This window comes from Orcinus orca, chromosome 2, assembly GCF_937001465.1.
Source record: "Orcinus orca chromosome 2, mOrcOrc1.1, whole genome shotgun sequence".
Lineage (NCBI taxonomy): Eukaryota > Metazoa > Chordata > Mammalia > Artiodactyla > Delphinidae > Orcinus > Orcinus orca.
This window is the reverse complement of record NC_064560.1, coordinates 81,366,978-81,394,012: the sequence shown is the minus strand read 5'-3', so window position 1 is coordinate 81,394,012 and position 27,035 is coordinate 81,366,978. Positions and strand designations below refer to the sequence as shown.

Sequence of the window (27,035 nt, the reverse complement as noted above, 5' to 3'; positions counted from 1 at the left end):
AATGCTGGCAGAAGATCTCAGACTTCCCAAAAGGCAAGAAACTCCCCACGTACCTGGGTAGGGCAAAAGAAAAAAGAAAAAAACAGAGACAAAAGAATAGGGACGGGACCTGCACCTCTGGGAGGGAGCTGTGAAGGAGGAAAAGTTTCCACTCACTAGGAAGCCCCTTCACTGGGGTAGACGGGAGGTGGCGGGGGGAAGCTTCGGAGCCACAGAGAAGAGCGCAGCAACAGGGGTGCAGAGGGCAAAGCGGAGAGATTCCCACACAGAGGATCGGTGCTGACCAGCACTCACCAGCCTGAGAGGCTTCTCTGCTCACCCGCTGGGGTGGATGGGGGCTGGGAGCTGAGGCTCAGGCTTTGGAGGTCAGATCCCAGGGAGAGGACTGGGGTTGGCTGCTTGAACACAGCCTGAAGGGGGCTAGTGTGCCACAGCTAGCCAGGAGGGAGTCCGGGAAAAAGTCTGGAACTGACTAAGAGGCAAGAGTCCATTGTTTCGGGGTGCGCGAGGAGAGGGGATTCAGAGCACTGCCTAAATAAGCTCCAGAGACAGGCACGAGCCGTGGCTATCAGCGTGGACATCAGGATGGGCATGAGACACTAAAGCTGCTGCTGCAGCCACCAAGAAGCCTGTGTGCAAGCACAGGTCACTATCCACACCTCCCCTCCCGGGAGCCCACCACTGCCAGGGTCCCGTGATCCAGGGACAACTTCCCCAGGAGAACACACGGCACGCCTCAGGCTGGTGCAATGTCATGCTGGTCTCTGCCGCCGCAGGCTTGCCCCACATTCCGTACCCCTCCCTCCCCAACCTGGCCAGGTGAGCCAGAGCCCCCTAATCAGCTGCTACTTTAACCCTGTCCTTTCTGAGCGAAGAACAGATGCCCTCAGGCGACCTACATGCAGAGACAGGGCTAAATCCAAAGTTGAATCCTGGGAGCTGTGTGAACAAAGAGGAGGATCCCACAGGAGCAGCAGATTAAACCTCCACAATCAACTTGATGTATGCTGCATCTGTGGAATACGTGAATAGACAACGAATCATCCCAAAATTGAGGTGGTGGACGTTGAGAGCAACTGTAGACTTGGGGTTTGCTTTCTGAAAATAATTTGTTTCTGGTTTTATGTTTATCTTAGTTTAGTATTTAGAGTTTATTATCATTGGTAGATTTGTTTATTGATTTGGTTGCTCTCTTCTTTTTTTAAATATATATATATATATATTTCCTTTTCTGAGTGTGTATGTGTATGCTCCTTTCTGTGAGTCTGTCTATATAGCTTTGCTTTTACCATTTGTCCTAGGGTTCTGTCTGTCCATGTTTTTGTTTTGTTTTTAGCATAGTTTTTAGCGCTTGTTATCATTGGTGGATTTGTTCTTTGGTTTGGTTGCTCTCTTCATTCTTTCTCTTTTTAATTACTTTTTAATTATTATATTTTTAATAATTTTTTAATTTTTTATTTTAATAACTTTCTTATCTTTTCTTTTCTTCTCCCTTTTCTCCTGAGCCATGTGGCTAAGAGGGTCTTCATGCTCCAGCCAGGTTTCAGGCCTATGCCTCTGAGGTGGGAGAGCCAAGTTCAGGACACTGGTCCAACAGAGATCTCCTGGCTCCACGTAATATCAAATGGCTAAAGCACTCCCAGAGATCTCCATCTCAACGCTAAGACGCAGCTCCACTCAACAATAAGCAAGCTATAGTGCTAGACACACTATGCCAAACAACTATCAAGACAGGAACACAAACCCTCCCAATAGCAGAGAGGATGCCTAAAATCATAATAAGGTCACAGACACCCCAAAATACACCACCAGACGCGGTCCTGCCCACCAGAAAGACAAGATCCAGCCTCATCCACCAGAACACAGGCACCAGTCCCCTCCACCAGGAAGCCTACACAACCCACTGAACCAACCTTAGCCACTGGGGGGAGACACCAAAAACAATGGGAACTACGAACTTGCAGCCTGTGAAAAGGAGACCTCAAACAAAGTAAGTTAAGCAAAATGAGAAGACAGAGAAACACACAGCAGATGAAGGAGAAAGGCAAAAACCCAACAGACCAAACAAATGAAGAGGAAATAGGCAGTGTACCTGAAAAGGAATTCAGAGTAATGATAGTAAAGATGACCCAAAATCTTGGAAATAGAATGGAGAAAATACAAGAAACATTTGACAAGGACCTAGAAGAACTAAAGAGAAAACAAACAATGATGAACAACACAATAAATGAAATTAAAAATACTCTAGAAGGAATCAATAGCAGAAAAACTGAGGCAGAAGAACAGATAAGTGACCTGGAAGATAAAATAGTGGAAATAACTACCACAGAGCAGAAGAAAGAAAAAAGAATGAAAAGAATTGAGGACAGTCCCAGAGACCTCTGGGACAACATTAAACACACCAACATTCGAATTATAGGGGTCCCAGAAGACAAACAGGAAAAGAAAGGGACTGAGAAAATATTTGAAGCGATTATAGTTGAAAACTTCCTTAATATGGGAAAGGAAACAGTCAATGAAGTCCAGGAAGTGCAGAGAGTCCCATACAGGATAAATCCAAGGAGAAACACGCCAAGACACATATTAATCAAACTATCAAAAATTAAATAAAAAGAAAACATATTAAAAGCAGCAAGGGAAAAACAACAAATAACACACAAGGGAATCCCCATAAGGTTAACAGCTGATCTTTCAGCAGAAACTCCACAAGTCAGAAGGGAGTGGCAGGACATATTTAAAGTGATGAAAGGGAAATACCTACAACCAAGATTACTCTACTGAGGAAGGATCTCATTCAGATTCGATGGAGAAATTAAAAGCTTTACAGACAAGCAAAAGCTAAGAGAATTCAGCACCACCACACCAACTTTACAACAAATGCTAAAGGAACTTTTCTAGGCAGGAAATACAAGAGAAGGAAAAGACCTACAATAACAAACCCAAAACAATTAAGAAAATGGTAATAGGAACATACATATCGATAACTACCTTAAATGTAAATGGATTAAATCCTCCAACCAAAAGTCATAGTAGAGTGGCTGAATGGATGCAAAAACAAGACCTGTATATATGCTGTCTACAAGAAACCCATTTCAGACCTAGGGACATATACAGACAGAAAGTGAGGGGACAGAATAAGATATTCCATTCAAATGGAAATCAGAAGAGAGCTGGAGTAGCAATTCTCATATCATGCAAAATGGACTTTAAAATAAAGACTATTACAAGAGATAAAGAATGACACTACATAATGATCAAGGGATCAATCCAAGAAGAAGACATAACAATTGTAAATATTTATGCACCCAGCACAGGAGCACCTCAATACATAAGGCAAATGCTAACAGCAATAAAAGGGGAAATCAACAGTAACACAATCATAGTAGGAGACTTTAACACCCCATTTTCACCAATGGACAGATCATCCAAAATGACAATAAATAAGGAAACACAAGCTTTCAATGATACATTAAACAAGATGGATTTAATTGATATTTATAGGACATTCCATACAAAAACAACAGAATACACTTTCTTCTCAACTGCTCATAGAACATTCTCCAGGATAGATCATATCTTGGGTCACAAAACAAGCCCCAGTAAATTTAAGAAAATTTAAATCATATCAAGTATCTTTTCCGACCACAATGCTATGAGACTAGATATCAACTACAGGAAAAAATCTGTAAAAAATACAAACACAGGGAGGCTAAACAATACACTATTAAATAACCAAGAGATCAGTGAAGAAATCAAAGAGGAAATCAAAAAATACCTAGAAAAAAATGACAATGAAAACATGATGACCCAAAACCTATGGGATGCAGCAAAAGCAGTTCTAAGAGGGAAGTTTATAGCAATACAATTATACCTAAAGAAACAAGAAACATCTCAAATAAACAACGTAACCTTACACCTAAAGCTATTAGAGAAAGAAGAACAAAAAAACCCCTAAAGGTAGCAAAAGGAAAGAAATCATAAAGATCAGATCAGAAATAAATGAAAAAGAAATGAAGGAAACAATAGCAAAGATCAATAAAACTAAAAGCTGGTTCTTTGAAAAGATAAACAAAATTGATAAACCATTAGCCAGACTCATCAAGAGAAAAAGGGAGAAGACTCAAATCAATACAACTAGAAAGGAAAAAGGAGAAGTTGCAACTGACACTGCAGAAATACAAAGGATCATGAGAGATTACTACAAGCAACTATATGCCAATAAAATGGACAACCTGGAAGAAATGGACAAATTCTTAGGAAAGCACAACCTTCTGAGACAGAACCAGGAAGAAATAGAAAATACAAACAGACCAATCACAAGCACTGAAATTGAGACTGTGATGAAAAATCTTCCAGAAAACAAAAGCCCAGGACCAGATGGCTTCACAGGCAAATTCTATCAAACATTTAGAGAAGAGCTAACACCAAACCTTCTCAAACTCTTCCAAAATATAGCAGGGGGAGGAATACTCCCAAACTCATTCTATGAGGCCACCATCACCCTGATACCAAAACCAGACAAAGGTGTCACAAAGAAAGAAAACTACAGGCCAGTATCACTGATGAACATAGATGCAAAAATCCTCAACAAATACTAGCAAACAGAATCCAACAGCACATTAAAAGAATCATACACCATGATCAAGTGGGGTTTAACCCAGGAATGCAAGGATTCTTCAATATATGCAAATCAGTCAATGTGATACACCATATTAACAAATTGAAGGAAAAAAACCATATGATTATCTCAACAGATGTAGAAAAAACTTTCAACAAAATTCAACACCATTTATGATAAAAACCCTGCAGAAAGTAGGCATAGAGAGAACTTACCTCAACATAATAAAGGTCATATATGACAAACCCACAGCTAACATCGTTCTCAATGGTGAAAAACAGAAAACATTTCCTCTAAGATTAGGAAAAAGACAAGGTTGCCCACTCTCAAAACTATTATTCAACAAAGTTTTGGAAGTTTTAGCCACAGCCATCAGAGAAGAAAAAGAAATAAAATGAATCCAAAGCGGAAAAGAAGAAGTAAAGCTGTCACTGTTTGCAGATGACATGATACTATACATAGAGAATCCTAAGGATGCTACCAGAAAACTACTGGAGATAATTGATGAATTTGGTAAAGTAGCAGGATACAAAATTAATGCACAGAAATCCCTTGTATTCCTATACACTAATGATGAAAACTCTGAAAGAGAAATTAAGGAAACACTCCCATTTAGCACTGCAACAAAATGAATAAAATACCTAGGAATAAACCTACTGAAGGAGAAAAAAGACCTGTATGGAGAAAACTATAAGATACTTATGAAAGAAGTTAAAGATGATACAAACAGATAGAGAGATATACCATGTTTTTGGATTGGAAGAATCAACATTGTGAAAATGACTCTACTACCCAAGCAATCTATAGATTCAATGCAATCCCTATCGAACTATCAATGGCATTTTTCACAGAACTAGAACAAAAAATTTCACAATTTGTATGGAACCATAAAAGACACCAAATAGCCAAAGCCATGTTGAGAAAGAAAAATGGAGCTGGAGGAATCAGGCTCCCTGACTTCAGACTATTCTACAAAGCTACTGTAATCAAGACAGTTTGGTACTGGCACAAAAACAGAAATATAGATCAATGGAACAGGATAGAAAATCCAGAGATAAATCCACACACATATAGTCACTTTATTTTTGATAAAGGAGGCAAGAATATACAATGGAGAAAAGACAGCCTCTTCAATAGGTGGTGCTGAGAAAACTGGACAGCTACAAGTAAAAGAATGAAATTAGAACACTCCCTAACACCATAGACAAAAATAAACTCAAAATGGATTAAAAACCTAAATGTAAGGCCAAACACTATAAAACTTTTAGAGGAAAATATAGGCAGAACCCTCTATGACATAAATCACAGCAAGATCTTTTTTAACCCACGTCCTTGAGAAATATAAATGCAAAGAAAAATAAATGGGATCTAATGAAACTTAAAAGCTTTTGCACAGCAAAGGAAACTATAAACAAAAGAGAACTCTCAGAATGGGAGAAAATATTTGCAAACGAAGCAACTGACAAAGGATTAATCTCCAAAATTTACAAGCAGCTCATGCAGCTCAATATCAAAAAAACAAACAACCCAATCCAAAAATGGGCAGAAGACCTAAATAGACATTTCTCCAAAGAAGATATACAGATTGGCAAGAAATACATGAAGGATACTCAACATTACTAATCATTAGAGAAATGCAAATCAAACCTGCAATGAGTTATCACCTCACACCGGTCAGAATGGCCATCATCAAAAAATCTACAAACAATAAACGTTGGAATGGGTGTGGAGAAATGGGAACCCTCTTGCACTGTTGGTGGGAATGTAAATTGATACAACCACTATGGAGAACAGTATGGAGGTTCCTTAAAAAACTAAAAATAGAAGTACCATATGACCCAGCAATCCCAGTACTGGGCATATACCCTGAGAAAACCATAATTCAAAAAGAGTCATGTACCACAATGTTCATTGCAACACTATTTACAATAGCCAGGAAATGGAAGCACCCTAAGTGTCTATCGACAGATGAATGGATAAAGAAGATGTGGCACATATACAGAATGGAATATTATTCAGTCATAAAAAGAAATGAAATTGAGTTATTTGTAGTGAGGTGGATGGACCTGGAGTCTGTCATACAGAGTGAAGTAAGTGAGAAAGAGAAAAACAAATACCCTATGCTAACACATATATATGGAATCTAAAAAAAAAAAAAGGTCAGAAGAACCTAAGGGCAAGACAGGATAAAGATGCAGACCTACTAGAGAATGGACTTGAGGATACGGGGAAGGGGAAGGGGAAGCTGGGACAAAGTGAGAGAGTGGCATGGACATATATACACTACCAAATATAAAACAGATAGCTAGTGGGAAACAGCCACATAGCAGAGGGAGATCAGCTCGGTGCTTTGTGACCACCTAGAGGGGTGGGATAGGGAGGGTGGGAAGGAGGGAGATGCAAGAGGAAAGATATATGGGGACATACGTATATGTATAACTGATTCACTTTGTTATAAAGCAGAAACTAACACATCATTGTAAACCAATTATACTCTAATAAAGATGTTAAAAAAAGGAATACTTATACCAGAATAAAGTATTAGTTGTTTATCTGAAATGCAAAAGAAAAAATAAAACATAAAAATAATGAGAACATTACAGGAGATGAAAGATCAATGTTTCTCATGAACATCGATGTCAAAATTCTAATCAAAACACTAGCAAATCAAATTTAATGATATACAAAAGGCATGATATCATAACTAAATGAGGTTTACTCCAGGAATGTACGAGTGGGTAAACATTTGAAAATCAACAATATAATCCACCAGTGTACGAAAAAAAGGAGGAAAATCATATGATCACTTCAACAGATGAAGAAAAAGCATTTGATAACTTTCAACATCATTTATGAATGATAAAAACATAGCAAACCAGGAATGGAAGGTGACTGCCTTAATCTGATATGTAGTATCTACAAAAATGCTACAGCTAACATCATATTTAATGGTGAAATAGTACAAATTTCACTCTGAGACTGGAAACTAGCCAAGGGTATCTGCTATTAACTCTCCAATTCAAAAATTTCCTGGAGGGTCTACCCAATGCAACAAGACAAAAAGAACCACCCCCTACCAACTGGAAAGGAAAAAATAAAACTATCATTCTTTGCGGTTTATAGGTCATGAACCTAGAAAGTCCAAAAGATTCTACAAATTACTAGAATTTATAAGTAAATTTAGAAAGTTTCCAGAATACAAGATCAATAAATAAGAAGAAATTGTATTTCTATATCTCAGCTGTTGCTGGCATTTGAAAGATGTGTTTTACAATAAAAAAATACATAAAATGCATAGAGATAATCTAATGAATAACATTCAAGTCCTTTACTTTGAAAACTAAAAAATATTTATGAGAGAATTAAGGAACATACCATGACCATGACTAGGAGATTTAACATTGCAGAGATATCAATTTTCTCTCAATTGATCTATAGATTAATTTATATGTAATTAACTTACATAGGTTCCATATTAAATATATAGTTATTCTACATAGAGTTCATATACATTAATTTATATAGAAATGCAAAGGCTGTGAATAGCAAAGACAAATCATAAGAAGAAAAACAAAGCTGGAGCACTTACACTGCATGGTAAGACTTAAACTGTGGTCATTTTGTTCCAAGGACAGAAACACCAATGGAACAAAATAAAGTCTGAGTCAGACCACACATATACAATCACCTGCTTTATTGTCAAAGTTTACCTTGCAGCATAATAGAGAAAGAATTGTTTCAACAATGGTACCAGGGCAGGTGTGTAAACATATGGGAAAACGGACTTTCACCACATGTCACACAATACATAAAACTTATTTTTAGGTGGGTTGTAGATTTAAATGTGAAAGGCAGGAGTTTTTATGTTCAGAAACCTGGGGTAGGCAAAGATTTCTTAAACCAAAATAAAAGTTCTCAAAGTAAAGAAAAAAAAGGTAAATTTTACTACTTTAGTATTAAGATCATCTGTTCATTAAAGTGTATCAGTCAGAGAGTAAAAGGGCAGCCCATAGAGTGGGTGGAGTCCGTGATACACATCTGATAAAGGACTCATATTCAGAATGTGTAAGGAATTCCCACAAATCAATCAAAAAGACAAAGGTAAAAATGGGCAAAATCCTGAAAAGGCACCCAACAAAAGAGGATATTCAAATGGCCAGTAACATGAAAAGGTACTCAACTTTATCAGCCATAAGAAAATAGAAATTAAAGCCACTATGGGACTACCACACTTCCAACACAGTGACTAAAATGGAAAGACAAAAAATGTGGGCTATCCAGAACCCTCAACAGTGGAAGAGTGAATTGGTACATCCACACTTCAGAAAACTATTTGAAAAACTGTTATAAAGCTGAATATATGTAAATCCTATAATCCAGCAATATTGTAATAGGGAAGAAACTTGTATTCTATTACAAATGAATCACTAAAGGGATGTTTCCTCTAAGCTTAAATTATACATAATGGCCCATCTCTGCGAACCCTGCCTCCCAGGTAATGAGCATTAAGCTAAAATACCTCTGTTTAGCTCACAGGAAACATCCTGACCAGTCCTACCTGTGAATAACTGCTGGAGGAAGAAATTAACACCTCCCCTCCGGAGACTGATGGGAACCAGGAAGTGTTTGACTTTACTCCCTCCCCTTTTAGTATAAAAGAAGCCTGAATTCTAACTCAGGCAAGATGATTTTTGGGACGCAAGTCCACCATCTTCTTGGTTAGCTGGCTTTCCAAATAAAGTTTTTATCCCTTGCAGCTGGCTTTCCAAATAAAGTTGTTATCCCTTGCCCCAACAATTCATCTTTCGATTTACTGGCCTATTGTGCTGAGAGCAGTACAAGCTTGGACTCCATAACAATACCACTCCTAGGTATGTATCTTCAGAAAGATATTCATGTGTTCATTGAAAACATGTACAAGAATTCCATAATGACCCTCTTTACAATAATCAAAAATTGGAAACAACCCAACTGTTACGGACTGAATGCATCCCCCCATATTCGTATGTTGAAGCCCTAACCCTGGTGTGGCTATATTTGGAGATGGGGCCTCTAAGGGAGTAATTAACGTTAAATGAGGTCAGAAGGGTGGGGCCCTGATCTGAACAGGATCAATGTCCTTGTAAGAGGCACCAGAGAGCTCATTCTGCCTCCCTTTCTCCCCCGAGGGTCTTTCACAGGAAAGACCACATGAAGACAAGAAGGTGCTTGTATACAAGCTGGGAGGAAAGCCCTCACCAGAAACAGGATCAGTTGGCACCTTGACCTGGGACTTCCAGCCTCCAGGACTGATAGAAAATATATTTCTGTTGTTTAAGCCACCCAGTCTGTGGTGTTTTATTATGGCAGCCCAGACTGACCGTGACACCAAATGTCCATCATAATATGATGGATAAATAATTTGTAGTATGTGCACATAGGCACATCTTGTTCTATTGCACTTGGCTTTAGTGAGCTTTTTACAAACTGAAGGTTTGTGGCAACCTGCATCAAGCAAGTCTGTCAGCATCATATTCCAGCAGCATTTTCTCTAACTGTGTCTCTGGGTCACATTTTGGTAATTCTCACAATATATCAAACTTTTTCATTATTATTATATTATTACAGTGATCAGTGATCTTTGATGTTACTACTATGACTCACGAAGACTCAGATGATGGTTAGCATTTCTTTAGCAATAAAGTATTTTTTAATTAAGGTATGTACATTGGTTTATTAAATGTGCTGTTGCACGATATAGTATAAACATAACTGTTATACACACTGGAAAACCAAAAAATTTGTGAGACTTTCTTTGTTGCATTATTTGCTTTACTGTGGTGGTCTGGAACCAGACCCAAAAAATCAGAGGTCTGCCTGTACATTGCAACATTAATTATGAGAAAAAATAAACTATAATTACACTTAACAACATGGATTCACCTCTCATACCCCTCAGGGACCAGGAGCGCCCCTGCTCCCCCTGTCACTTCTGAGCCATCTCTCCTCCCTCCAGACTTGCACCCTCCCTCTAGGGACCCACACCAGCGACATGCCGGGCATACTTAGCAGCATCAACTTTCTGTCACTGCCCCTCAGTCCTGGAGATGTGGGACCTTGGTGCAGGGACTGCCGGCCACCTCATCCCCAGTCACTTCCAGGGATTTGAACGAGTACTTCTTTTCAGTGGTGTCCCCAAGCACGCTTAATCCTTGCCCCCAGGTTGCTGTATGTCTGTACTGCATCATGTACTCCACGGGCTCTCTGCAGGTGTGTCTACCTCTGGCAGAACTGCATCTCTGTGCCGGGCTTGGGCTCAGGGTGGCTGATACACACTGGGAGATGGGGTCTGGGGCCCCCAGGCCTCCCGTGTGCTGGTGGGAGGACAGAGAGAAAGTGTGACCTGAGCTTGAGGGAGACAGCGCCATTACACGAGGCCAGGCATGGGGCTGTCCTGCCCAGAGGGAAGGGAACGCACTCCCTTAACTCACAGAAGCCGCTTTATCTGATCTCACTCTCATCCTCTAGACCATAGATTTCTTCTTTTCCTTCCCGTTCACCTCACGATCTGAGATACTAACGTAACTAGCGCTGTCTCCCCACAAGGATTCAAGGCTCTCCCTGGGGCTTCTGAGAAATCAGGGAAAGCACGTACATTTTGGGGTGGAAATGCCACCTGAAAAGGTGCCCCTTTGATACAATTCAGACAGTGTTCTTGCCCAAATTCTCCTTCTAAGGCCCCTCCTCTTCACCACCACGCTCACCTTCTAGAAAATATATCCCAGGGTTGATCACCAATGTGTTCCCAGGTCAGGGAGAGGATGCCTTGGAAATCAGCATGTGTGTCAGATGACGCTTCATTATCTTCAAAAACTTAAGCACTAATTAACTGCTCATATATGTCAAATAGGGCACCCCATGAAGCCAGGCTTAACCAGACAGTATCTGCTCCCATCAGACCCTAAGCCCCCTCCTCCAGGGGGGCTGTTTCCCCACCTTGCCCAGGACTCTGGACACAGGAGGGGAAGCACGGTGGTGTGAATTCACCAGCACCGCATGTTTCATCTCGAAGTAATCTTGCACACTAGAAGTCATCCTTCATCTAGAAGGAATCTCCTACACCTAGAATTAACCTTTTGTGATCTGAGAATTAATGCCATCTTCAACAAGGCATCTTCCCTAGACATGCTACCTTTCATTCACATTTCTTATGGGAAATTTATCATTTTCTAAATATCAATTCAGCCCACATATTCAGTCACACTTTTCACATAACTGAATCACAACAAGACTTAGTTATGTGGCTAGGGGAAGGAAGGCAAGATTTTAGTGGTTTGATTTAAGTTTGGTCCTGGAAGTTAAGACTCTTACCCAGTTGAGAGCATTCCTGGGGCTGTTAGTCAGCTGTGGCTACTATGGAAGATCACCCAGCTATGGTAAATGCCAGCACCTTCCAGCCTCTGGAGAACCAAAAATGGCCCAGTGCTATTCTAACATCTCCAGCTGGATCCAGAATGGGATGCCCAAGATAAAGGATTTTTTGCAGGAGCAGTGGGATTGAGAATATGGTTCAAAGTTCCTACTCCAAGCTTGGACAGGGTGGTAGTTCACATCTCCCCACACAATGACTTCATTTAAGAACAGAAAAAAAAACATGGGAATGAATACTGTGAATGTTAAAAAACAAGAAAGAAATCTTGAGCTCCTGCAGAGACGAAAATCAGATGAACATCACGAAGGGAAGGCTGTAGTATTACATAGTGGTGAGGGGCCATTAATCACTTATTCTGCCTTTTCCAAGTAACATGATAACAGGACCACTTAATTTGGGTGGTTACTGCATAGTTTAAAATAAGATGTCATATGTATCACAATGTTCATTGCAGCACTATTTACAATAGCCAGGACATGGAAGCAACCTAAGTGTCCATTGACAGATGAATGGATAAAGAAGATGTGGTACATATATACAATGGAATATTACTCAGCCATAAAAAGAAACGAAATTGAGTTATTTGTAGTAAGGTGGATGGACCTAGAGTCTGTCATACAGAGTGAAGGAAGTCAGAAAGAGAAAAACAAATACCCTATGCTAACACATATATATGGAATCTAAAAAAAGAAAGAAAAAGGTTCTGAAGAACCTAGGGGCAGGACAGGAATAAAGACACAGACATAGAGAATGGACTTGAGGACACGGGGAGGGGGAAGGGTAAGCTGGGACAAAGTGAGAGAGTGGCATGGACATATATACACTACGAAATGTAAAATAGATAGCTAGTGGGAAGCAGCCACATAGCAGAGGGAGATCAGCTCGGTGCTTTGTGACCACCTAGAGGGGTGGGATAAGGAGGGTGGGAGGGAGACACAAGAGGGAGGGGATATGGGGATATATGTAAACGTACAGCTGATTCACTTTGCTGTACAGCAGAAACTAACGCACCATTGTAAAGCAATTATACTCTAATGAAGATGCTAAAAAAGAAAAGATGTCATTTTGCTTGTCACCCATGAAGACACTTAGATGAAAGAAAACAATGGGACAATTCTCTAGCAGAAAGATGAGCACATTTTTGCCCTAAATATGACCCTGTGATTCCCTTTAATATCCCTGCCCTTCTGCAGCCACCCCACACACCCAGGGCCACTGACCTCCCTTCTCTGGGCATCACTGTGCTGTGCACGTGCTTCTGAGATTTCCTCCAATGGGACTGTGATGATTTGCTCCTGGTCTGTCTCCCTTATGTTTCTGCCCATGCTCCAGACTCCCTCATCCACCTGGTACCCAACAGTGCACAGGGCTGTGTCAGGGGTGCTGTGGGAGGCCCCTACGATGGGCATATCCCTCCTGCAGATTTCATCCCACACTAACTCCCATATTTGCATCCTTAGCCCAGACTGTTCCTGAGCTCCACACCCACATTTTCAACTGGACAGCAATTTTCCAAGTCTCACCAGGATCTCAGACTTTGCTTCTCCATCCCCCGCCCCTCCTCCAAGGGTCTGCATCTCTGCACAGCACCACCATCTACCCATGTGCTAAAGGCAACATTTTCAGGGTCATGCTCGACTCCTCTCTTTCTGCCATTGCCTCATCCAATCCATCAGCGAGACCTGCAGGTCTTTCCTCAAAACAGATCCTGCCTTCACATCTAGCTGCTTCTTATCACCTCCACTGCTGCCCCCATGGCGCTGGGCTAACGCAGCAGCTGCCCGCCTCGCTGTTCCTGCTCCTTTTTCCTCTACAGAGTCCACTCTCAACACGGCAGCCAGGACGTGTCAGTGTGAATCCAAACATGTCACCACCCCTTCTCAAAGCCCTTCCGGGGCTGCACAGCCTCCTTACTGTGAACCCCAAGGCTCAGGAGTGTTCCCTGGCCCCTGCTACCATTCTCTCACCTTCCTTTCCAACCCCTCCAGCCCTCACTCCATCCGCTCCCGTGTCCCGCCTTACTTAAATGTGCCAAGGCTTTGACGGTGTCCATGGCCCATTCCTCCCTGCCCTCAAGAGCCCTGCCTCGTGCTCCCTCCCTCCACTTCAGAGCCCCTACCTCGTGGCCTCACGCCATATTGAGGGCCTACCTTATCACCTTTCTTCCCCACTAGAACTTCACATCCATGAGGGCAGCAATTTCACCTGCGTTGTTCGCAGCGGTGGGACACCCAGCACCTGGATGGGGTGTCTGTGGGAGCGCAGGTCAAGCTTGCCTTTGAATCTGTCTTGGCAGCTGTCCTGCCTACGACTTTAAGATGGAAGGAAGTGAGGCTCCAGGGGGCCTCTCAGCTGATTTGGGCTGACTCACATGAAAACCTGCACATCTTAGGGCTTCTCTGCCAGATTTGCTCCAATCCAACTCTACTCCCGTGGAGACAGACTCAACACCACAACTCAGAGGTGTCCCCACACTTTCTGACGTCTAGACTTCAGTGTCCCGTGTGTGCAGTAACTGCTGTATGCAGACATGCCTCTGCCTTTGGATCCACAAACTCACTGGAGCATCACACCATCTCATCCTCACCGTGGGGGTGTCCCAAAGGGCTGCCAGATGTTACTTTCCAAACCGAGAGACCCATGATCTCTGCGTCTTCTTACGTGTGAATGCAGCAGGATAACCCGGTTGAGAAACAAATGCTTTCTTGCAGTCTCATCTTCCTTCCTCTCTCAGGAGGTCAGTGGTTTTACGTCCTGAAAATGTGGCCCTCCTGTTGTCCCCGACTGTCATGGGGTGGGAGTATGTCATGCCCTCCGGGGTTTTAAGGCCCGAGGAGAATGGCACTCCCTCTCCTGTGGGTTCTGTGGGAGGTGAAGCTTCACTACTCGATACACAGACTCCTCAAACAGGTGGGGCTGCCCACGTGCCTTGGGGAGCTGGAGGACCATTCTGGATACCCACCCTACGCTGGGCTCCGAGGGAGTGGAGCTGGGTCCCTGGGAGGGACAGCTGGACCATAGGCAACACAGGCCATCTTCTTGGCCCATTTTCTTTCTTTTTTAAAAATTTGTTTATTTTATTTTGTTTTTGGCTGTGTTGGGTCTTTGTTGTTGCATGTGTACTTTCTCTAGTTGTGGTGAGTGGGGGCTACTCTCCGTTGCTGTGCGCGGGCTTCTCATTGTGGTGGCTTCTCTTGTCGAGGAGCACAGGCTCTAGGCGCGTGGGCTTCAGTAGTTGCAGCATGTGGGCTCAGTAGCTGTGGCATGCGGGCTCTAGAGTGCAGGCTCAGTAGTTGTGGTGCACGGGCTTAGTTGCTCCACAACATGTGGGATATTCCCGGACCAGGGCTCGAACCCGTGTCCCCTGCACTGGCAGGCGGATTCTTAACCACTGTGCCACCAGGGAAGTCCTTGGCCCATTTTCTGGACCACATGAGCCCTGGGTTCCCGTCCAGCCCCCGGGAAGGGGGACGTCCCCCACCCTGAGGCCCTAGGACAGAGTTTACATTTCCTTCCAAACACAACTTGAATTATGTCTTGAACAAGTAGATATTTTTCTCTAAAATTTTTTTGACATCTGTATTTCCATCTCCCATGAACACAGTAAATAATATTGATTATCAATGGTTGATTCACAGCGATCCGAGCACTAATTACTGGACGGAGGAATGGACACGTTACACCTGGCCACAGCGAGCAGCTTTTTCCCTACTGTTCCTTGGTGGAGTTCTGTCTGCCCCACGGAGAGTGACAGCAGGGCCCAAGGGGCGCAGCCTGGGCCACCTCCCAGCGCCTGGCCTCCTCACTCAGCTGGGGTGGGGGGCTGAGAGGGACTCGCCGGCCTCAGCCAGTATCTCCACCAGGATCCGGCACGGAAAGAGCCTGAAGGATGATCGGGTCTACTGCTTAAAGAGTTCAGAGCAGTTGATGGACAGTGGTGGTGGCGGGGGGAGAGGAATGAACGTGTATTCTGCCCTCTGTGATTTTCCAGTCCTCACCTTCCTGCCCTCGTTGAACCCTGACGTTCAGACCCGCCCTGCCCAGGATCACATTCCTGAAGGCCGGGGCACCAGTTGGCCTCCCCAAGGCCTCCTGCGGCACTGACGGGGTGCTGTCTGCATCCCCGGGTGGGCCACCCTGCTGTCCCTTCTCTCTATCCTCTTGGCACGTGACGGAAATAAGGTACTGTGGGTGAATGTAGCATCTTAACTCCTTAAGTTTGGGTTTGTAAAAGGTGTTTTCCAAAATTGGATAGTTAGGGTAAAATAGCACCCTTTGAAAATGCTGGTCTGGAAGGTCACATGTAAGTGATAAAAACTAATATGTGATTTATGGAAAAAAACACACAAGAGACCTTCCAAAGGAGCAAGGGCTCTTGCTGAGCATGACAAAGCTGGAGGAAAAGGCTGGCACGGTGGACTCCATGCCCTTTACCAGGACTCGAGCTTTATTTTTAATTTTTTTAATATTTATTTATTTATTTGGCTGCATCAGGTCTTAGTTGAGGCATGCAGGATCTTTTGTTGCGGCGTCTGGGCTTCTCTCTAGCTGTGGTGCATGGGCTCCAGAGCGCATGGGCTCTGTAGTTGTGGTGCGTGGGCTTAGTTGCCCCGTGGCATGTGGGATCTTAGTTCCCCCACCAGGGATGGAACCCGCGCCCCGTTCATTGGAAGGCGTATTCTTAACCACTGGACCACCAGGGAAGTCCCAGGACTCAGCTTAAATGAGGCAGCAATTATTGCTACTGGCAACGCTTGGGGCTGAACTTTGTCAAGGGCTCGGCTGCCGTACCCTTCAAGAGAAATTAGCTCATGAAATTTTTTCTTTCTTAACCTATACCAATTTTCCCTTCTCTATGAATAGTGACTCTTTGGTTTAAAATATCTCATCTGATTTACTCTCAAAGAGTCATCTTTAAAATAACCAGCCTCCAGAAGGAGGGCTTTAAGATTGCAGGTAAGTAGAGAGGCTGTTTTATGTGTGTCGATCAGTAAAAGACCTGGAGGTAAGACAGAGCCAGGTGTGGGTGTCGGTCTCTGGGTGGCTTCTGGCAGCTGTGCAGCAGCCGAGAAAATGATTTTTCCGTGGTCACAACATCTGATCCAACACAGTTATCAGGATTGCAGATCCTGTTGTCAAAGCAAACACGCCACGGGTGAGGCCCCCGAGCCCTGCGCTGAGACCTGACCGCCAGGTTGCCTAGCACAAGTAAGGCCCCACTAACCACCGTCCCCTCTTTACCGGTGTGGATTTTGTGCCCCCATGGGAGTTGCACAGGGGCCTGAGAGGAAGGGCGTAGCATCCTCTACATGCATGTCTGAGAACCCCCTGAACGTGTGACTGTGCAAAGATTTACAATGCAAATGATCATGAGTGAGAAAGGGGCCGCGCTTCTCAGGAAGAACCAACATCTGTTGCAGAATTTGTTTGGAACTAGTTATTTTATCCTTAGGCATTCCAAAGAAGACAAGTTTTGGTTTGCTCCCTGAATCTCATCCTCATCAGGATGTCAGAGAAACATTAAGGAGAGGGAAGAAACCAAAGTCAAATTTTATGTTTCCTTAACCTGGAGGCTGGGGTGCCGGTGAGGGTGGGAGAGAAGCAGCTCGGTAGGGCACGTGCCATCTAACAGCTCAGCCTCACCAGGCCGGCATCCGTCTTCTCCAAGTCTTTGCAGACTGGAGCACTGAGGCTCAAAGAGGCCACCTAATTTGCCTGTTTCCACAGGAATTGACAGGGTCTCTTATTTCTCTCCAAGCACAGGGTCTTTCTTATCTTTTGTTCCACACCCAACTGGGGGCCAGGGATTGGATGGGAAAGGAGAGAAGTAAGGCAAAGCAGCCTAGGGTTCTCTTTGTAGGGGTGCTGACCTGGCCAGGCTGTATTAGCGACAAAGGGAACACTCAGGAGATCGGGGCACCACGTGGTCCTTGCTCCACATCCACCGGCTCCAGGCTAGGGCCGGGCAGGGCCCGCAGGCACCCAAGCCCGACAGCGTGTGGAGCTGGATCGCGCATCCCTCTCGCCCCCGCCCCTCCTCCCGACCAGGCGGACCTGCCTGGGGGGTACTTACCCGCCTGCTCCAGAGCCACCATTGTCGCCTGCTCGATCAAGTCTCGCTCTACGAAGCTCCGGAAGTCCTCGCTGTACACGCTCAGGTCCGGCAGCTGGAACGTGTAGATGGGCATCTCCAGTGGAAACTGCTCGCTGCTGCACTCGCTCGCCACGTGGGACCGCGCCAGGGACACGATGGCTGAGCTGGCGTGGGAGATCCCGCGCGAGAGTCGCTTCTCTGTGGGGGTGGGGGGAGGGAGACGAGGGGGGTTGAGAGATGCGGGCCTCTGCATGAGCACTCGACACATCTCACACGTGTGCACACGACACACGCACACACATGCTCACACACGTGGATGTACACACGACACACATCCCACATGTGACCATATACACATGACACACCCCACCCGTGTGCACACATACACGCGCACGCACACACGACACACGCACGTGTAAACACACATGACACACTCATGCGGCACACATACACATGTACACACACACACACCACACACAGAGGCACACCCATGGACACCCATACACCCATTACCCGCCGCACCAGCCCTGCCACCCTCCCAGTGTTCTCTGCAGGCCTCCCTCATGCTGGGCTAACATCACTACAAATGGCACTTAGTCATGAAACCACTTAGAAGGAGGCTAAGGGTAAGTCCACCACACAAATACTCAGCATCCTTAAAGATAACCAGACTTGCTTCCTGGGTCTTAAGTTACATGGAATTCAGCTCAACAGAGCTGCCCTCCTCTGGAATGAAATGCTACACAGGGGACTGCCTTTGTTTTTATGCATTTATATATATATATATATATATATATATATATATATATATATATATATATTTTTTTTTTTTTTTTTTTGCGGTACACGGGCCTCTCACTGTTGTGGCCCTCTCCCGTTGCGGAGCACAGGCTCCGGACGCACAGGCTCAGAGGCCATGGCTCACGGGCCCAGCCGCTCTGCAGCATGTGGGATCTTCCCGGACCGGGGCATGAACCCATGCCCCCTGCATCAGCAGACGGACTCTCAACCACTGCACCACCAGGGAAGTCCACATTTATATTTTTAAAGTGAGAAGCAATCCACTCGGCTTCCTCCACTGAGGCTTGTATTTTAAGATAGGTCACCTTTATTAAAGTTACTCTGGGAGACAGAAGAAGATGGCGGAGGAGTAGGACGCGGAGATCACCTTCCTCCCCACAAATACATCAGAAATACATCTACACGTGGAACTGCTCCTATAGAACACCCACTGGACGCTGGCAGAAGACCTCAGACCTCCCAAAAGGCAAGAAACTCCCCACGTACCTGGGTAGGGCAAAAGAAAAAAACAGAGACAAAAGAATAGGGACGGAACCTGCACCAGTGGGAGGGAGCTGTGAAGGAGGAAAGGTTGCCACACACTAGGAAGCCCCTTCGTGGGCGGAGACTGCGGGTGGCAGAGGGGCGAAGCGTCAGAGTCATGGAGGAGAGCACAGCAACAGGGGTGCGGAGCGCAGAGCGTAAAGATTCCCGCACAGAGGATCGGTGCAGACCAACACTCACCAGCCCGAGAGGCTTGTCTGCTCACCCACCGGGGCGGATGGGGGCTGGGAACTAAGGCTCTGGCTTCGGAGGTCAGATCCCAGGGAGAGGACTGGGGTTGGCTGCGTGAACACAGCCTGAAGGGGGCTAGTGCGCCACGGCTAGCCGGGAGGGAGTCCGGGAAAAGTCTGGAGCTGCCGAAGAGACAAGAGACTCTTTCTTCCCTCTTTGTTTCCTGGTGCGCGAGGAGAGGGGATTAAGAGCGCCGCTTAAAGGAGCTCCAGAGATGGGCACGAGCCGCGGCTATCAGCATGGACCCAGCATGAGACGCTAAGGCTGCTGCTGCCGCCACCTAGAAGCCTGTGTGCAAGCACAGGTCACTATCCACACCTCCCCTCCCGGGAGCCTGTGCAGCCCACCACTGCCAGGGTCCCGTGATCCAGGGACAACTTCCCCGGGAGAATGCACAGCGCGCCTCAGACTGGTGCAACGTCATGCTGGCCTCTGCTGCCACAGGCTCGCCCGGCATCTGTACCCCTCCCTCCCCATGGCCTGAGTGAGCCAGAGCCCCCAAATTAGCGGCTCCTTTAACCCCGTCCTGTCTGAGCGAAGAACAGATGCCCTCAGGCGACCTACATGCAGAGGCGGGGCCAAATCCAAAGCTGAACCCCAGGAGCTGTGCGAACAAAGAAGAGAAAAGGAAATTTCTCCCAGCAGCCTCAGAAGCAGCGGATTAAAGCTCCACAATCAACTTGATGTACCCTGCATCTGTGGAATACATGAATAGACAACGAATCATCCCAAATTGAGGAGGTGGACTTTGGGAGCAAGATTTATGATTTTTTCCCCTTTTCCTCTTTTTGTGAGTATGTATATGTATGCTTCTGTGTGAGATTTTGTCTGTATAGCTTTGCTTTCACCATTTCTCCTAGGGCTCTGTCTGTCCATTTTTTTTTTTTTCCACTTAAAAATTTTTTTTAATAATTATTTTATATTTTAATAACTTATCTTACTTTACTTTATTCTTTCTTTTCTTTCTTTCTTTCTTTCTTTCTTTCTTTCCTTCCTTCCTTCTTTCTTTCTTTCTTTTCTTTCTTTCTTTCTTATTTTTTCTCCTTTTTATTCTGAGCCGTGTGGAGGACAGTCTCTTGGTGCTCCAGCCAGGAGTCAGTGCTGTGCCTCTTGGGTCCAGCCAGGAGTCAGTGCTGTGCCTCTGAGGTGGGAGAGCCAACTTCAGGACACTGGTCCACAAGAGACCTCCCAGCTCCATGTAATATCAAACAGTGAAAATCTCCCTGAGATCTCCATGTCAACACCACCACCCAGCTTCACTCAACGACCAAAAGCTACAGTGCTGGACACCCTATGCCAAACAACTAGCAAGACAGGAACACAGCCCCATCCATTAGCAGAGAGGCTGCCTAAAATCATAATAAGGCCACAGACATAGCAGCAGACGTGGACCTGCCCACCAGAAAGACAAGATCCAGCCTCATACACCAGAAAACAGGCACTAGGCCCCTCCACCAGGAAACCTACACACCCCAATGAACCAACCTTAGCCACTGAGGACAGACACCAAAAACAACAGGAACTACGAATGTGCAGCCTGCGAACAGGAGAACCCAAACACAGTAAGATAAGCAAAATGAAAAGACAGAAAAACACACAGCAGATTAAGGAGCAATGTAAAAACCCACCAGACCTAACAAATGAAGAGGAAATAGGCAATCTACCTGAAAAAGAATTCAGAATAATGATAGTAAAGATGATACAAAATCTTGGAAATAGAATAGACAAAATGCAAGAAACATTTAACAAGGACCTAGAAGAACTAAAGAGGAAACAAGCAATGATGAACAACACAATAAATGAAACTAAAAATACTCTAGAAGGGATCAATAGCACAATAACTGGGGCAGAAGAACGGATAAGTGACCTGGAAGATAAAATAGTGGAAATAACTACTGCAGAGCAGAATAAAGATATAAGAATGAAAAGAACTGAGGACAGTCTCAGAGACCTCTGGGACAACATTAAACGCACCAACATTCGAATTATAGGGATCCCAGAAGAAGAAGAGAAAAAGAAAGGGACTGAGAAAATATTTGAAGAGATTATAGTTGAAAAGTTCCCTAATATGGGAAAGGAAATTGTCAATCAACTCCAGGAAGCACACAGAGTCCCATACAGGATAAATCCAAGGAGAAATACGCCAAGACACATATTAACAAACTGTCAAAAATTAAATACAAAGAAAACATATTAAAAGCAGCAAGGGAAAAACAACAAATAACACACAAGGGAATCCCATTAGGTTAACAGCTGATCTTTCAGCAGAAACTCTGCAAGCCAGAAGGGAGTGGTAGGACATATTTAAAGTGATGAAGGAGAAAAACCTACAACCAAGATTACTCTACCCAGCAAGGATCTCATTCAGATTTGATGGAGAAATTAAAACCTTTACAGACAAGCAAAAGCTGAGAGAGTTCAGCACCACCAAACCAGCTTTACAACAAATGCTAAAGGAACTTCTCTAGGCAAAAAAGACAAGAGAAGGAAAAGGCCTACAATAACAAACCCAAAACAATTAAGAAAATGCAAATAGGAACATACATATTGATAATTACCTTAAATGTAAATGGATTAAATGCTCCCACCAAAGGACACAGACTGGCTGAATGGATACAAAAACAAGACCCGTATATATGCTGTCTACAAGAGACCCACTTCAGACCTAGGGACACATACAGAATGAAAGTGAGGGGATGGAAAAAGATATTCTATGCAAATGGAAATCAGAAGAAAGCTGGAGTAGCAATTCTCATATCAGACAAAATAGACTTTAAAATAAAGACTATTACAAGAGACAAAGAAGGACACTACATAACGATCAAGGGATCGATCCAGGAAGAAGATATAACAATTGTAAATATTTATGCACCCAACATAGGAGCACCTCAATACATAAGGCAAATACTAAAAGCCATAAAATGGGAAATCGACAGTAACACAATCATAGTAGGGGACTTTAACACCTCGCTTTCACCAATGGACAGATCATCCAAAATGACAATAATTAAGGAAACACAAGCTTTAAATGATACATTAAACAAGCTGGACTTGATTGATATTTATAGGTCATTCCATCCAAAAACAACAGAATACACACTTTTCTCAAGTGCTCATGGAATATTCTCCAGGATAGATCATATCTTGGGTCACAAATATAGCCTTAGTAAATTTAAGAAAATTGAAATCGTATCAAGTATCTTTTCTGAACACAACACTATGAGACTAGATATCAATTACAGGAAGAGATCTGTAAAAAATACAAACACATGGAGGCTAATCAATACACTACTTAATAATGAAGTGATCATTGAAGAAATCAAAGAGGAAATCAAAAAATACCTAGAAACAAATGACAATGGAGACATGACGACCCAAAACCTATGGGATGCAGCAAAAGCAGTTCTAAGAGGGAAGTCTATAGCAATACAAACCTACCTTAAGAAACAGGAAATATCTCAAATAAACAACTTAACCTTGCACCTAAAGCAATTAGAGAAAGAAGAACAAAAAAACTCCAAAGTTAGCAGAAGGAAAGAAATCATAAAGATTAGATCAGAAATAAATGAAAAAGAAATGAAGGAAACGATAGCAAAGATCAATAAAACTAAAAGCTGGTTCTTTGAGAAGATAAACAAAATGGATACACCATTAGCCAGACTCATCAAGAGAAAAAGGGAGAAGACTCAAATCAATACATCTAGAAATGAAAAAGGAGAAGTTGCAACTGACACTGCAGAAATACAAAGGATCATGAGAGATTACTACAAGCAACTATATGCCAATAAAATGGACAACCTGGAAGAAATGGACAAATTCTTAGAAATGCACAACCTGCGGAGACTGAATCAGGAAGAAATAGAAAATATGAACAGACCAGTCACAAGCACCGAAATTGAAACGGTGATTAAAAATCTTCCAGAAGACAAAAGCCCAGGACCAGATGGCTTCACAGGCAAATTCTATCAAACACTTAGAGAAGAGCTAACACCTATCCTTCTCAAACTCTTCCAAAATATAGCAGAGGGAGGAACACTCCCAAACTCATTATATGAGGCCACCATCACCCTGATATCAAAACCAGATTAAGATGTCACAAAGAAAGAAAACTACAGGCCAATATCACTGATAAACATAGATACAAAAATCCTCAACAAAATACTAGCAAACAGAATCCAACAGCACATTAAAAGGATCATACACCATGATCAAGTGGGGTTTATTCCAGGAATGCAAGGATTCTTCAATATATGCAAATCAAGCAAAGAGATAACACCATATTAACAAATTGAAGGAGAAAAACCATATGATCATCTCAATAGATGCAGAGAAAGCTTTCAACAAAATTCAACACCCATTTATGATAAAAACCCTGCAGAAAGTAGGCATAGAGGGAACTTTCCTCAAGATAATAAAAGCCATATATGACAAACCCACAGCCAACATCGTCCTCAATGGTGAAAAACTGAAACCATTCCCACTAAGATCAGGAACAAGAAAAGGTTGCCCATTCTCACCACTCTTATTCAACATAGTTTTGGAAGTTTTAGCCACAGCAATCAGAGAAGAAAAAGAAATAAAAGGAATCCAAATCAGAAAAGAAGAAGTAAAGCTGTCACTGTTTGCAGATGATATGATACTATACACAGAGAATCCTAAAGATGCTACCAGAAAACTACCAGATCTAACCAATGAATATGGTAAAGTAGCAGGATACAAAATTAATGCACAGAAATCTCTGGCATTCTTATCCACTAGTGATGAAAAATCTTAAAGTGAAATTCAGAAAACACTCCCATTTACCACTGCAACAAAAAGAATAAAATATCTAGGAATAAACCTACCTAAGGAGACAAAAGACCTGTATGCAGAAAATTATAAGACACTGATGAAAGAAATTAAAGATGATACAAATAGATGGAGAGATATACCATGTTCTTGGATTGGAAGAATCAACATTGTGAAAATGACTCTACTACCCAAAGCAATCTACAGATTCAATGCAATCCTTATCAAACTACCACTGGCATTTTCCACAGAACTAGAACAAAAAATTTCACAATTGTATGGAAATACAAAAGATCCCGAATAGCCAAAGCAATCTTGAGCATTCAAAATGGAGCTGGAGGAATCAGGCTCCCTGACTTCAGACTATACTACAAAGCTACAGTAATCAAGAAAGTATTGTACTGGCACAAAAACAGAAATATAGATCAATGGAACAGGATAGAAAGCCCAGATATAAACCCACGCACATATGGTCACCTTATCTTTGATAAAGGAGGCAAGAATATACAGTGGAGAAAAGATAGGCTCTTCAATAAGTGGTGCTGGGAAAACTGGACAGGTACCTGTAAAAGAATGAAATTAGAACACTCCCTAACACCATACACAAAAATAAACTCAAAATGGATTAAAGACCTAAATGTAAAGCCAGACACTATCAAAATCTTAGAGGAAAACATAGGCAGAACACTCTATGACATAAATCACAGCAAGATCCCTTTTGACCCACCTCCTAGAAAAATGGAAATAAAAACAAAAATAAACAAATGGGACCTAAGGAAACTTCAAAGCTTTTACACAGCAAAGGAAACCATAAACAAGACCAAGAGACAACCCTCAGAATGGGAGAAAATATTTGCAAGTGAAGCAACTGACAAAGGATTAATCTCCAAAATTTACAAGCAGCTCATGCACCTCAATAACAAAAAAACAAACAACCCAATCCAAAAATGGGCAGAAGACTTAAATAGACATTTCTCCAAAGAAAATATACAGATTGCCAACAAACACATGAAAGAATGCTGAACATCATTAATCATTAGAGAAATGCAAATCAAAACTATAATGAGATATCATCTCACACTGGTCAGAATGGCCATCATCAAAAAATCTAGAAACAATAAATGCTGGAGAGGGTGTGGAGAAAAGGGAACCCTCTTGCACTGCTGGTGGGAATGTAAATTGATACAGCCACAATGGAGAACAGTATGGAGGTTCCTTAAAAAAATACAAATAGAAGTACCATACGACCCAGCAATCCCACTACTGGGTATATACCCTGAGAAAACCATAATTCAAAAAGAGTCATGTACCAAAATGTTCATTGCAGCTCTATTTACAATAGCCAGGACATGGAAGTAACCTAAGTGTCCATCAACAGATGAATGCATAAAGAAGATGTGGCACATATATACAATGGAATATTACTCAGCCACGAAAAGAAACAAAATTGAGTTATTTGTAGTGAGGTGGATGGACCTAGAGTCTGTCATACAGAGTGAAGGAAGTCAGAAAGAGAAAAACAAATACCGTATGCTAACACATATATATGGAATCTAAGAAAAAAAAAAAAAGGTCATGAAGAACCTAGGGGTAAATGGGAATAAAGACACAGACCTATTAGAGAATGGACTTGTAGATATGGGGAGGGGGAAGGGTAAGCTGTGACAAAGTGAGAGAGAGTCATGGACATATACACACTAACAAACGTAGTAAGGTAGATAGCTAGTGGGAAGCAGCCGCATAGCACAGGGAAATCAGCTCGGTGCTTTGTGACCGCCTGGAGTGGTGGGATAGGGAGTGTGGGAGGGAGGGAGACGCAAGAGGGAAGAGATATGGGAACATAGGTATATGTATAACTGATTCACTTTGTTATAAAGCAGAAACTAACACACCATTGTAAAGCCATTATACTCCAATAAAGAGGTTAAAAAATTACTCTGATAAACACATCCCACACGAAGATTCCCAGGACACAAATATTAAGCCATTACATGCTTCTCTGCCTGGATTTTCTGTTGTCTTGGCAATCTCAAAAAATGATGGTCTTATTCTTCACAGTACATCTCAGAGACAGTGTCTGTCTATCAAACGGATAGTTTTGATTCACCTTCAATTTCATTCTGAGATGAATTCAAGGTGTTTAAGTATGTTGTATTTTGAAGAAGGACGAGAAGAAACAGCAGACCAAAGAGGCCATGTGGTAGAGGATCCACAGAGCACGTGGGCCAGCCGCTTGTCCTGTGCCTGGTCCAGTTCCCCCAGTGCGGGATCAGAGGAGACCTCCTGCCCCTCTCCCCCTCACAAGCCTTGCTGAGGTCACATCTCTTGCCTTCTGGAATCTGGGAAAGTAGGAACTGCCCCATCCTTCGGGACCCGATGGGTTGCTCAAACACCTGAGGTGACGTGAACCCGCACTTCTCCCAACAGAGGGAATGTGCTGGGCGGGGTCATCCATACGCCTTCTTGGCTTATCAATCAGCACCTATTGCCAATTGATGAGGACCTTGGAAACGTTGTGACTCACAGTGTAATATGATGCTATTAAGCTG

The 27,035-nt window shown here is 43.2% G+C and overlaps 1 protein-coding gene across 1 annotated transcript in view; it reads right to left on the bottom strand.

Moving 5' to 3' along the window:
- The window catches only part of LOC101281390 (OTU domain-containing protein 7A), a 387,881-nt gene that overhangs the window by 71,302 nt on the left and 289,544 nt on the right, over nt 1-27,035 (bottom strand). Inside the window, exon 6 of the mRNA XM_049706859.1 lies at nt 18,103-18,321. Within this exon, the coding sequence (XP_049562816.1) occupies nt 18,103-18,321 (219 nt within the window). The remainder of the gene's footprint in view (nt 1-18,102; nt 18,322-27,035) is intronic.